The 14,534-nt window shown below is 38.6% G+C and overlaps 1 protein-coding gene across 1 annotated transcript; it reads left to right on the forward strand.

Moving 5' to 3' along the window:
- Positions 1-10,243: 10,243 nt before the first annotated feature.
- On the forward strand, positions 10,244-10,921 carry LOC307156970 (uncharacterized protein; the record flags this gene model as incomplete). Its single annotated transcript, XM_079868699.1, has 2 exons — positions 10,244-10,300; positions 10,487-10,921. The coding sequence occupies exons 1-2, from the start codon at positions 10,289-10,291 to the stop codon at positions 10,919-10,921; spliced, it is 447 nt and encodes a 148-aa protein (XP_079724825.1). The 5' UTR covers positions 10,244-10,288.
- Positions 10,922-14,534: the final 3,613 nt, after the last annotated feature.

A 14,534-nucleotide genomic window follows, 5' to 3' on the forward strand; every position in this document is an offset into this window, starting at 1 on the left:
TATTAATGTGTTTTAGTCACTTCATGGTCCTGCATTAAAATACTAGATATTCTGTCATTCATCCAAGTATGTGTACTGTTATTTTAGTTATTATTGAAAACTGCTGTTCATTTCAATGTCAGAGGTTTGATGAATATTATTCGAGATTTAAAGCATTTATTGTCATACACCCAGTGAGGAAAGCAGATTTTCCTGAGCAATTATTACTTTACTGTCCACAATGAATGCCAACACAGTGCAAAAGAACTATACAATACAATATGAGAAATAGAATATAGACTATGTATATCTATATATGCAAGTATAGAGTAGAAATGTACTGTTGAATGAGAAAAAATATCAATATATTATATTTTATTGCAGTTGATGAGATACAGTGCTATGCATAAGTTTAGACACCCATGCTAAAGTTGACTAAAAAGAGGAATAAAAAAATCATCTTTTGGAAATTGAACTTAATGCCTTAATTAAAAAAAATAGGAAAAATCCAACCTTTAAGGACACCAATTTTCTTTGTGAATGAATAATGTATCGTACATAAATAAATGTTCTTCCTTAAAATACAGGGTTTATAAGTCTGGACACCCCTATGTTAAATTCCCATAGAGGCAGGCAGATTTTTTTTTTAAAGGACAGTTACTTCATGGATCCAGGATACTATGCATCCTGATAAAGTTCCCTTGGCCTTTGGAATTAAAATAGCCCCACATCATCACATAGCCTTCACCATACCTAGAGACTGGCATGGTTTTATTTCAGTTAGCCTAATGATTTGCATTGAGAGATGATCTTATGGAAAGAACTCCATGCCAATCTCTAGGTATGGTGAAGGTTATGTGATGATGTGGGGCTATTAGATGGATAAAAATAGAGCAAATTATCTGATTATAGATTACATCAAATCAATTAGAAACAAAACCTCTATACAAATTGATAAGAGTAAAAAGATTAAACAGATTATTGACATAAAATAAACTAAATAGATCAAATAGATGCACATAGTGGGTAGGTGTTTGCAATTATTCTACATGTTAAATGCATGTCCACTGGTCACATTTAAGGCAAAGTATACAATTATTTTTGAAAATGACAAGTAGGGCCTAACTCCTTGAATTGTAATTATGAGGGTTTCAGTGGAGCACTGGTTATTTGGACTACTTATGCATTCAATCGGTCCGCTATTGTTTGCCAAGCATTCTCTCTTTGCTTTATTACAGCAGCTGTATTGCCTTTTTTACATATTATATGTTTCACTTCTTCATACGTTTCCATAAGAAGCTGTTGCTCATTAGGCGAAAAGTATGCCGCACGGGTTTTATCAATTTTTGCATCGGTGATTCTGTGATCGATTTCGTGATCTTTTTAAGAATGCAGTGAACGCGCATTTATCCAAACTATATACACCCGGCTTGACATATCCGCGCGTTCTCATCCTGGCTCAGCAAACGTGCAACGGATTAAGCCAGGATGCACTGATTAAACTAGGTCAAGCCGCGACTGTTCTGTTATCCTGGCTTTCTTAATTATACTTTTGTGCAATACCCCTCTGACCTCAGAAGTGTGGACCATAACAAGGACTCCATAACAAACACTAAACAGGCAGGGTATTTATACACACAGAAACTAACAATCATGATGGGGAACAGCTGGGTGCAATGAACAGTGATGAGTGCAGACAAGGGTTGTGGGGAATGCAGTTTCTAATGTGAATGACACCGTGGGGGAAGAGGACCTCTAGTGGACACCCGGGGAAACACAAACCAGACACTGTGAAAACTGCTTACACAGCAGTGTGACGTTGGAGATGATAACAACACAAGAACCCAGTGATGGAAACTAGGTACAATACTGTATGCTTTATGTAACAGTGTTATGTTAATATAATGACATCAATACAAAGTCAGTTGAGAATTTTCACTCACATACTGGTGGAGTCTGTCACCTTTGCAGCAATGCTGTAATGCAAACCATATTAAGTCAACATCAATATGTCCAGTTATTTATTTAGAAATAAATATACGTCTTGCAAGTTATAATGATTGTTCACCCAGAATGCACAGTTGATGGTCCCCATTGACTTCCATAGTATTTTCTTTCCTACTATGCTAGTCAATGGGGTCCATCAACTGTCTAATAACCAACATTCTTCAAAATATCTTCCTTGATGTTAGCCTTTCTTTATTGTGAAAATAGTAAAAGACTGACAGTTGCTTACCTGGTGATGCAGTGTGCTTTGTGGCTTTCAAGAACATGCAATGCCACTTGTTGTTTGCAGTTCACGCATGTTTGCTGCAAAGATTCCCCCTCTCTCACACTGTCATCCTAAAATGTAAATCACACAGAGAATATAAGGGAAAACATATACATAATACACACAAAGAAGTAACTGATATAGCTTACCTTTTGAATATCCCCATTTAGGGGGAGATCACATTGTAGCGGGACAATGTAAGCCACAGCTTTGTTTAGACTACTTGTTTCCTTCAGATATTTTACAGAATACCCTTCTGGTGGCATAGCTATGTCTATAAGCTGTCTGCTCCTGCAGCAACGCATCAGTTTGAAGCCTCCAGCATGCCTCAGTAGAGGGAAAGACTCCTCAATTATCATAATAAACTCTTGTGGTGTGCACTGCACATCACAAAATCTGACTTTTTTTTTGCCAAGTCCGTTTGCCTGGAGGCTCGTACTTTCCTCAAGACTGGGAATTTGTATTGTATTGACTATAGCACAGCAAAAAAAATGTGTGCTCCCATGGCTGGGTGGCATTATTATTTTTTTCTTGAACCTTTACTGTAAGGTTGAAACAGTCTGCTCAAAGAGGCCGTGACCTTGTTTGGTCGGTTAGCTGAAAACTGACACAGGGAGGGAAATGGGAGCCGAACAGTTGGAGGCACAACTGTTGGTGCTGAGGACAAAGCAGTGACAGATCCAGCAGCCGACCCCATCAGTCCAGTAGTCAGTCCATCAGTCCAGTAGTCAGTCCATCAGTCGGTCCAGTCAGTCTGGCAGTCAGATCACCAGTCAGTCCGGTAGTCAGTCCAGTCAGTCTGGCAGTCAGATCACCAGTCAGTCCGGTAGTCAGTCCATCAGTCGGTCCAGTTAGTCTGGCAGTCAGATCACCAGTCAGTCCAGTAAAGCTTGAGGGTGCTGAGGGTGCTGTCGATGGTCCATCTGTTTGGTTCCTTAGAAGTTGACCAAGCTCCATTATAAGTGCGGATGCCCTGTATCAATGGACAAATAAAAAACATAGACAAAAATCAAATATAGCTGCGATCAGGCCGACATATCGGCCGATATTTTTTTTTTTTTTTTATATATCGGTCATCGGCCACCCTGCTCTCTAAGATATCGGCATCGGCCATCAAAAAAACAATATCGGTTGACCACTAGTGGATAAAGGAGAAAAAAAGCCAAAGCAGCTACTTGAAGCTGAAAACATTGAAATAATGAAATGGTCAGCCCATTTCAAGTCCTGACTGAAAATCATTGGTGATAAAGTTATGTCTGAGAGACCCACTACAGTCAACGAACTGTGGAAGAGACTGGAAGAAGTGTGGACCAAGGTCACAGCAGAGCAGTGTGAAAGACTATGTCCAGTGGCCGCAGATGTGAAGTCATTCAAAGCAAGTGGCTCTACACTTCCTACTACCTTTTGACTGCTGTAACCTTTTTTAGTTGTAATCTTTCTTTGTGCTACAATCATTGCTGTTGTCTTGGTTATTTTGTAAAACTAGCATAGTACAGCCACAACTACAATTCCTTCAAATTGTGAACGATGAAGATTACATTTCTTCTGAAAAATCAAATGTTTATACTTTGTTCTAATTTTGATCTGTAATGATCTCGTCTGTGTCAAACTATTTTCGTGTAAGTTCTGAATTTTCGTTTACGAGTAATAGACTTTGGCATGCACTTGGCCACACCCATTTTCAAAATGTCTCTGTTATAGCTAACCAAAGGCTTAAGTTCAACTTTATTTTGATTATTATTGACCTATATAGTCCAGACAATTGGCCCTTCGCTAAGCCACGCCCGAAAACCGCAACAGGCCAATCGTGGCTTAGCAACCGTAACTAGGCGCGGGAGGTCTGGCAAGCTTTCGAGTGCTGGACACATGCCGAAGCGTTGTGCGTATGTATTGTAAATGATCTGATACCCGGTATCCTAAAAGTTTGGACGGGTTTGTGGGGGAGATATGCCGGGCGTCATCTTCATTTATATAGCGCTTTTAACAATGTAGATTGTTCCAAAGCAGCTTTACATTGATAATAGGAAATTTAAAATAAATTGTTTTGGCTTCATAGCAGCTCTAGAATAAAGTTATTGTCCGGCTCGTGGATCAAGCAGTGTGATTAAAGGCAAGACCGAGGCTCACTGATATAACTTGCTTCAAAATATATTTCAGCATATTGTTAATCGACGGCCTAACTAGTAACGTTACCCAGTCCGATCACGGCTCTCCCGGTAAAAGTAAAAGGTAGTTAGTAAAAGGAGGGAACATCAGGGTTCTTGCCGGAGATCTCCAAGGAAAAGGTTGGTATGCAAACTTAATCCGTTCATAACAGTAGTCACTTATGTGACCCACGACGTGTGAGCAGTAACGTTAGCCTGGCGCGCTAAAAATATAAGCAGGAGAATGTTATCATTGCAAAGTGGTCAGGCTAATGTCTTGTGTTTATTCCACAATACTTATGGATAAGCTGTTTTATTTATAAATATTAGAATATTTTCAAATTTCACTTATTTGAAAATCAAAAAAACAATATCGGTTGACCACTAGTGGATAAAGGAGAAAAAAAGCCAAAGCAGCTACTTGAAGCTGAAAACATTGAAATAATGAAATGGTCAGCCCATTTCAAGTCCTGACTGAAAATCATTGGTGATAAAGTTATGTCTGAGAGACCCACTACAGTCAACGAACTGTGGAAGAGACTGGAAGAAGTGTGGACCAAGGTCACAGCAGAGCAGTGTGAAAGACTATGTCCAGTGGCCGCAGATGTGAAGTCATTCAAAGCAAGTGGCTCTACACTTCCTACTACCTTTTGACTGCTGTAACCTTTTTTAGTTGTAATCTTTCTTTGTGCTACAATCATTGCTGTTGTCTTGGTTATTTTGTAAAACTAGCATAGTACAGCCACAACTACAATTCCTTCAAATTGTGAACGATGAAGATTACATTTCTTCTGAAAAATCAAATGTTTATACTTTGTTCTAATTTTGATCTGTAATGATCTCGTCTGTGTCAAACTATTTTCGTGTAAGTTCTGAATTTTCGTTTACGAGTAATAGACTTTGGCATGCACTTGGCCACACCCATTTTCAAAATGTCTCTGTTATAGCTAACCAAAGGCTTAAGTTCAACTTTATTTTGATTATTATTGACCTATATAGTCCAGACAATTGGCCCTTCGCTAAGCCACGCCCGAAAACCGCAACAGGCCAATCGTGGCTTAGCAACCGTAACTAGGCGCGGGAGGTCTGGCAAGCTTTCGAGTGCTGGACACATGCCGAAGCGTTGTGCGTATGTATTGTAAATGATCTGATTCCCGGTATCCTAAAAGTTTGGACGGGTTTGTGGGGGAGATATGCCGGGCGTCATCTTCATTTATATAGCGCTTTTAACAATGTAGATTGTTCCAAAGCAGCTTTACATTGATAATAGGAAATTTAAAATAAATTGTTTTGGCTTCATAGCAGCTCTAGAATAAAGTTATTGTCCGGCTCGTGGATCAAGCAGTGTGATTAAAGGCAAGACCGAGGCTCACTGATATAACTTGCTTCAAAATATATTTCAGCATATTGTTAATCGACGGCCTAACTAGTAACGTTACCCAGTCCGATCACGGCTCTCCCGGTAAAAGTAAAAGGTAGTTAGTAAAAGGAGGGAACATCAGGGTTCTTGCCGGAGATCTCCAAGGAAAAGGTTGGTATGCAAACTTAATCCGTTCATAACAGTAGTCACTTATGTGACCCACGACGTGTGAGCAGTAACGTTAGCCTGGCGCGCTAAAAATATAAGCAGGAGAATGTTATCATTGCAAAGTGGTCAGGCTAATGTCTTGTGTTTATTCCACAATACTTATGGATAAGCTGTTTTATTTATAAATATTAGAATATTTTCAAATTTCACTTACCCTGCTGTGCATGCACAAATCTGTTCCTCAATTTGTGTGTTTCCCATTTGAATGGTCAGCGCTGCGACCTACAGTATAGGCTTTAGCTTCAATTCTGATTAAATTATTCTCTAAACGGTTGCATAATGTCGTGGATATATCCCTCGAATGCATACTGTAGTCCCTTTTGTCTTGATTTTCACCTGTTCGCCAAAAATGACTAATTATCTCCTTGGGAATGTCTGAAACCGGTGCATACATACTGTAATAGACGTACCAGGCGCAAAAGCTTGCCAGGCGTAGCAACAGTAACTAAGGAGGGCGGGGCTTAGCGAAGGGTCAATTGTACTGTCTTGTCGATTGAGGCGATACTCTGCCTACTTCTCGTCAAATTGGTTCCTACAATCTGGCCGGTTTGATCTGTACGCTCAGTTTTACAGCAAAATAATAAGAACAATTACAATAGGCTTTGTGTTCCTCTTTGTATTTGGATGGCTCAATTTCTGCATTGACTATCAGCTTGAATATACAGTAAGTTTTTGGTTAAATCTGTAGATTACCAAACAGCTTTGCAGCTTTTTTTTTTTTTTAAGTAATTGGTTCAATATAATTACATATTTTTAAATACACAGCCAGATGTATTTTGCCAGAATCTCAAATGAACTATGTTATTTGGTTTACTTTGCATTCTGAATCATGGGAGAATTAGGGCAAGGACGATAGTCCTATCTCCCGATTCGACACTATCACGGTACTTGGTGCTGACTCGATATACTGTATTGCTATTTTTTAAGAATTGCAAATCAATATTGATATGTATTGTGATTTTCCTTTTCTTTAAACATGAGTAGCCTATGCCATGGAAAATCGTTGAATCAAAACAGTACTGCATTCTCTTTTGAAAGATTCAAGATTCAATGAAAAACACATTTTCAGTAATTTGGCGCAACCTAGTGGCGAAAAAATTATCAACACAGTCGTTATTTTAAGCGCCATTTTCAAAAGGTGATTTCTATTTAGTTTGGTACGTTACCATGGACATCAGTTTTTATATTTGAACAATAAATCAGTCCTTATATTATAATTTAAACGTTTGTATAACAGGATGAAAAGACTGTAATGAAGCAGTTCCACACCTATTCCTACTATTTGCTCTCTCTGACTCTGTTTCAGCAACAGCACGATTTGAATGTTGCGATACGATTCGCCGTAACTTATGATTTATCCAGAATCGTGAAATCATTAGAAATAGAGATTATTAACGAAATGTATATCGTAGCACAATAAAATAATGATAATGTAAAATACAATGTAAGGAGGAGGATAACTCAGGCCAATGAAAATGTTAACCTGACTAACGATAGTCCAATCGTAGATATGTAATAATTAACATTTGGAAAATGTAAACGGTGCATATAGTCTAATGCAGACGTTGTGAAAGCAAATTCAAGGTTATCAATCCTGTCTTCTATTAGCTGGTCGGTTCCAATTTACAGATACTTTCACAAGGCTTAATTTACATAGTCAGAAATATATATCGGGAAAATTACCTTTGTCGCTGGTCCGAAGACATTGTCCAGATTAAGGAGCCCACGCCAATTGAATGGTTTTGGCGCAGAATCCACCATTTATGTGTAGGGGGCGTGCCATTTGCTGTCCTTCAAAGTCATTGTGAAATCTTTATTGGCAATAACTTTTTTTTTTATTATTCTTTTTTATTATTATTCTTTCTTTCTTTTTTGATATTTCCAAAAGAAGTTACAACAGAACAAAACACACACATCTCTTAGAAATATAGAACAATTCTGAAGACACATTTTCATTTATCTTGAATCTCATTTGTCTTTATGCTACTTTATCAACTTTAAGCTTTGTCCTCCAATAAAGTGTAGTTTAATCAGTCCCTCCAGAAACTCGCGATGTTGCGATCGCGCCAATTCACGCCAATTCAGCCAATCCACGCAATTTATTTGCGGCCTTGCAATTTCATCCAATCACCGCGACTTTAGCGCAAATTCGACCAATCAGTTTGGTCCGTCACTGCACGCGGCATTATTTTCACACAGAAGGACTTCCTTATCAGAGAAAGCAGGCATGAGCGCAAATACATCACACTTACCTACAAATATCACTGCGAAAGACCGTGCAAAGCAATTCCCTAATGTTCTCCATGGAAGTGGAGGGAAACTATTTTGCACTGTGTGCAACATTGTCGTGGAACACAAAAGAAAATCCTCGCTTGACCGACACTTCTCTACAGCAAAACATGCCAGAAGGATGTCCGTGCAAGAGCCTACACGGCAAGTGACTATCACCGAAGCTGTTGCTCGCAAATCCATCGCAAGCAGCGAAAGGAACAAGGTAAACAACAAAACTTCATAACGTTTGTAAAACTAGGTCTGTGGTGGTTTGCTTTTGTCAGTTGTCAGGCAGGCCTTGCGTGGGCACAGGTGATATTGCTAGCGAGTTTGAGAGGGGCAGTTAAAACTATTTTTCATGCTTTCACACGGTAGTTTCATCAATCATTTATCCAGTGTTTCCCCTACATAGACTTAGCCGCGGCAACAAAATGCTAAAAGTCTAAATATTTTACGGGGACAACATGATTTTTTTCTTAATTCACCCTTCGCAGGGAGCTTGATTGACAGGCAATCTAACCAATCATAAACCGCCATCCGCCATTTTGTCCGACAAAGCAGTCAGGAGATATAGCAGATTAACATTGGAGGATTTGAACTTGAAAAACGGAATGTACTGATGCCTTTCCACGGTTTAAAACAAAATTCCTTCTTATGTTCATTCATGTTTATTTGATGCTATAAATGAACTAGAAGGAAGAGATGATCGGTTCACGAGCAGCTTTAACTGATGCTACAGCGATCTGTCAGACACATTTAAGAGGCACAAAATGGTATTTATCGTTTACATTTCTTTTAAAAAATGACCAAATTTGAAAGGTGAGACTTTGTTTAATATGTTTAATATTAAAAGTAACCGAAAAGTAAGCTGGTCTGTCCTGTCTGTCAGTGTGTTGTCAGTCTCCTCTCTGCTCCGCGATGTATTTTTCACTGCGTGAGAATATGGTGTGGCGTGAGAGCAGCGTAGCTTGTCGGACATAGCAACAATAACTAAGGGGGGCGGGTCTTTGCGAAGGAAAATTGACAAACTGATATCAGTATTCCTGCTGCTGCTCCTGAATAAAGAATAAAACATGACAACCTCATTCAGTCCTTTGGGCTTACCTGGTGTTCGGTGAACGGTGTTCTAAGCAGGGTCATTTTTTAAGTTTTGTACTGGTCAGTCTTTTAGAAACAAAATGGTTAACATTGTGCATTGGGCTGTACTGGAGACAGTAATTGTTTAATGTCATTAACAAATATGCATGTTCTGTTTACTCTTTGTCTCCTAAGATATGTGAAGACTGGGTTGCCACATGCACTGCCTTGAATATCCCACTCTCCAAAAGTGACCACCCAGCAATGAGGAAGTTTCTTTTTGAAAATGTAACGAATGGAGGAGCCATTCCTGGATTTCACCAGCTGCAAGAAAAATACCTAGACAATGTTTACCTGAAAGAAAAGGAGGCACTCAGAAAACGTTTAGCCAAAAAGCCTGTTGCAGTCATATTTGATGAGACTCCAGATGTAGAGGGGAGATGTGTTCTAAACATTCTCATTGCACCCTTGGAAAAGGATGAATCTGGGAGAATACTGGCCTACTTGGCAGACACCGTCTTCCTAGAGCAGTGCAACCACTCAACTGTCTCAGTGTCTGTGGTCAAGTGTCTGCAGGAATATGACATAGCAAATGAGGATGTCATTGTTTTTGACACCGACAATGCAGCCTACATGAAGAAAGCATATACAGCTGCTTTGCAGTCTTTATTCCCAAACTCACTGCACGTTACGTGCATGGCCCACATAATGAACCTCATCGGTGATGCCTTCCGCAGACCTTTTGACCAGCTAAATGCATTCATGCTCAGCTTTTCGCAGATGTTTTACCATGCTGGCTCTCGGAAAAGAAGATACCTCCAGTTCATGTCAGGAAAACATCCTACCAGACAAAAGGCAACCATGGCTCCAAATCCCTGTGCTACACGGTGGAACTCCTGGTTTAGTGCGGTGCAATACCACTCAGAGCACTTTAAACTCTACAAGGAGTTCATAGAGATGGAAATAAAGGTAAGACTCTTCCTCCTTTCAGTACAAATTCTCACAATGATAACAAGTTTCCAATTCATCCCAGTTTAGACTAACATGTGCCCTAATAAACATGTTAAAGTTTTTGCAGATGGTTGTGTGCTTTTGGATTTGCTTATGTAAATTGCATTGAAGCAGGACTAAATTCTGTTTTAATTCTATTCACAGGTGTGTGGCAGCAGTGCACCGCAGTCTGTGGAGAGACTCCATGAGATGCTACAGAATGAAGACATGGCTCAGTGTCTCCAGGTTCAGCTCAGCATCATGGCAGATAAGTGTGAACGTATTCTACAGCTACTTGACATCTTTCAGAGCAGGAAACCTATAACCACCAAGGTTTTTGACTACTTCGAGGATCTACAGATGAACTTTACTGCAAACAAGGAGTTACAGTATGAATCCTGTGCTGAGCACTTTGAAGGGCTTGATGTCCATCATGCCGCCAAAACACACATCCTCAACTTAGTGCATCTAGCGTACAGCAATGCAGAGGAAAAACTCACCAAGTACATGTCAGAGGGACAACCTGCCATCAACTTCCTTCGAGAAGTCAGAGTGTTTGACCCTCGTTACATTTCATTCATGGAGGCAGAGCCGCCTTAACCTAATGTTAGGCCCCGGGGCTGAGAGGTTTTGTAGGCCCCCCATCCCCTCAATTTATAGAGTATTTTATGATGGACAGATGCACTTTTATGATGGATAGATGCACTTTTATGATGGATAGATGTACTTTTATGATGAATAGATGCACTTTTATGATGGATAGATGTACTTTTATGATGGATAGATGCACTTTTATGATGGATAGATGTACTTTTATGATGGATAGATGCACTTTTATGATGGATAGACGCACTTTTATGATTGGCACATGCACTTTTATGATGGATAGATGCACTTTTATGATGGATAGATGCACTTTTGTGATGGATAGATGCACTTTTATGATGGATAGATGCACTTTTGTGATGGATAGATGCACTTTTATGATGGATAGATGCACTTTTGTGATGGATAGATGTACTTTTATGATGGATAGATGCACTTTTATGATGGATAGATATGCTTTTATGATGGACAGATGCACTTTTATGATGGACAGATGCACTTTTATGATGGATAGATGCACTTTTATGATGGATAGATGCACTTTTATGATGGATAGATGCACTTTTATGATGGATAGATGCACTTTTATGATTGACACATGCACTTTTATGATGGATAGATATGCTTTTATGATGGACAGATGCACTTTTATGATGGATAGATGCACTTTTATGATGGATAGATGTACTTTTATGATGGATAGATACGCTTTTATGATGGACAGATGCACATATGATGGACAGATGCACTTTTATCATGGATAGATGCACTTTTATGATGGTTAGACGCACTTTTATGATGGATAGAGGCACTTTGATGAAAAATATACCCATTGACTGTCATTATAAAGCTTGGAAGAGCCAGGACACTTTTTAATATAACTCTGATTGTATTCTTCTGAAAGAAGAAAGTAATATACACCTAGGATGACGTCAGGGTAAGTAAATCATGGGCTAATTTTCCTTTTTGGGTGAACTATCCATAGGACCATAGACATAAAATACAAATAGGACTACCAAATTGCCTATCACAGTTTTTGGCAAGTAAATCACGTGATGTGACACATCCTATTGACCCTGTTCACATTTCTGGGTTTCTCAGAAGTGTAAGGCATCATAGTTGGGTTAACTTCTATAGCAGTGAATGAAAGACTACATTAAATATATATTTTTGTGTTCCAATTTGCTCAAATAGCAAAAGAAAAACGCCACAACAGTGTTTTCACAACTTTCAAAAAGAGTAAAAAAATTGATAATGGCAGTCGGAAGAAAGAAAGTTGTCAACTTTGTCACAGCCGCGCTATTAGAAACACGCTCACAGCAGCGTTAACTTGTTTTTGTCTAAATAATACAAATATAGTGTTATATGCGTAATTATCTTTTATTATGACAGTATGTGGCAACATGTACGTTAAAAGCGCATCTTCTGCAATAAACAATAATATTGCAATATTCTAGACTCTTACACGTACCTAACGCCACACTTACACTACAGAAGACTGTAAAAAATATATTTTTGTATTTTCAAATTACAAATTACTTGTATTTTAATTAAATACTTTTTGATGTATTTGTGCCCATCTCTGGTTAAAGGTTGTCAGAAGAACTGCTCCTGCTACATAGGATGCCGCTGCCAGGGGTGTAGTGTGATACAGCATGCTGAAACACTAGAGCAGCGACAGCAGCGGTGATTCCGAAACAGCTAAACAAATTGTATAAACATTATTACAGAAATTAGTTATCACCCTGAATTGTAATCTGTTTGTCTGTTTCGTTTTTTTTTTTTTTTTTTTTTTTTTTTGGTACAAATTGCTACTTAATGTAACAGTTTTAATCAGTAAATACTTTTAAACCTACTCCACACATGACTCCTGTGTGTTTTAGTCTTTCAGCATTTAGTTGTCAGTACCTTTGTCTCACACTCCAAACACCAAGATTGAACACTAACCAGCCTAACCCAAAATCCTCAAATCCCTTTTTTTTATTTCAATAGAATAAATAAAGCTATCCCACTTGTGAAAGAATATTAGAAATAGACATTGCAATACAAATAATTGATATTGCATAAATATGCAAACGATATACTGTACATACAGAAACAGAGCAGTATACAATTAACACCAGTTAATAGTAAACTTCTTTCTTGGATCTTGTTTGAATTGACAGGCTATAGGCTTGACATTGAATTCCCTCTAAATGTGTTATGGGCCATGAGGACTGTCTGGTTAGTAAAAAAAAAATCAAAATATGATTTCATCCAGTAAAAGTTAACTTCACATGGTAATTAGTTTATTTTAACAACAACAAAGGGAAAAGAATGCTACCGATTACAAATGGAATGTTCAATATTTTTTTCTTTTTTTTTGCCTACCTATGAATTAAGAGGCATTGTTAACTCTTACATTCTAATTACATGTACAATCAAGGCATCATATGAAAGCTTATCTTCCACTCTTTCTAAAGGTGTGCTCAGTTTGTTTCTAGCATAAAGTATCAGGAAGATATGGCTCACGATTCATGAATATAATTAAACCGTTTTAGCATGTTTGGGTGATTCTGGGAGTTAAAGCCGATTTTGAGGTAACATTGTTTTGACCCTAATTACAAGTTTCCAGCAGCTTGTTGACCGGGTTGGCCACCCAGGTTGTGATCCTCAGACATCATAGATTTCATTTTTATATGACAACCTTTTACAGCAGCCCATGTCTGCTAAACCCCCTTTGCCCCCTGGGTAGAGTCTCATTTTTAAAAAGTGTATGTAGGTAATCTACATCACATAATGCATTAGTTTCTTTCGAGACCTACAAGTGAGTTTTTTTTTTTTATATTGTTTTCAATTTTAATATTGTTATTAACATATCACTGAGCAGTGAGCACATAAACACAAGACACTTTATTTAACAACCACACACAGCAACTAAATTTCAACTTTATGCAAATGAGAAGCGATTTTCGCGAGCGACAACCAATAGGAAAGAAGCCTTTCAGTGGAGCTCAGCTCCCGTCACCGTCTCGAGTGCAGGCAAGACAGAAGAGTTCGAGGGCGATTTCACTGTTTTATATGATTTGACTGTAACTAACCGCAAACATGGATATAATAAAATGATGCACGGAAAAGAAACTGTCGACAGTCTCTGGATTTAGTGCGTAAATCATTTTGTTTACAAATTAGACGCTTTGCAGTTGTTATATAGCCTACATGTTAAAGATTTTATTTTGGATGTGTTCATTGTGATTATATTGGCTGGGTTTATAAAAGTTTATAAAATTGAAAGGATCATTGCTTGGTGCATTTGGAAACAAAGCTTGTCTATTTCTAAATGTAATCGCGTGCATTGCTGATGATTATACTGTCCGTGTGTTGAAAAAAAACGTCGATTAAACACACTCGCAACAGACACCCCAAAGCGGAGACGTTAGCGGCACTGAGCGGACACAAACCGTAACGTCTCATTCGCGCCGCGGGACCTCTAGACGCGCATAAACGCGTCTTTGCATAGACTTAACATTGAAATCACTCGCGCCAGACGCTCTTTTCGCGTTTGGTGTGAACGCACCATAACAATAACACTTTAGAGCGACAGCACCACTACCAACGTCCACAAGCG

This window comes from Squalius cephalus, assembly GCF_949319135.1.
Source record: "Squalius cephalus genome assembly, chromosome: 4".
NCBI lineage: Eukaryota > Metazoa > Chordata > Actinopteri > Cypriniformes > Leuciscidae > Squalius > Squalius cephalus.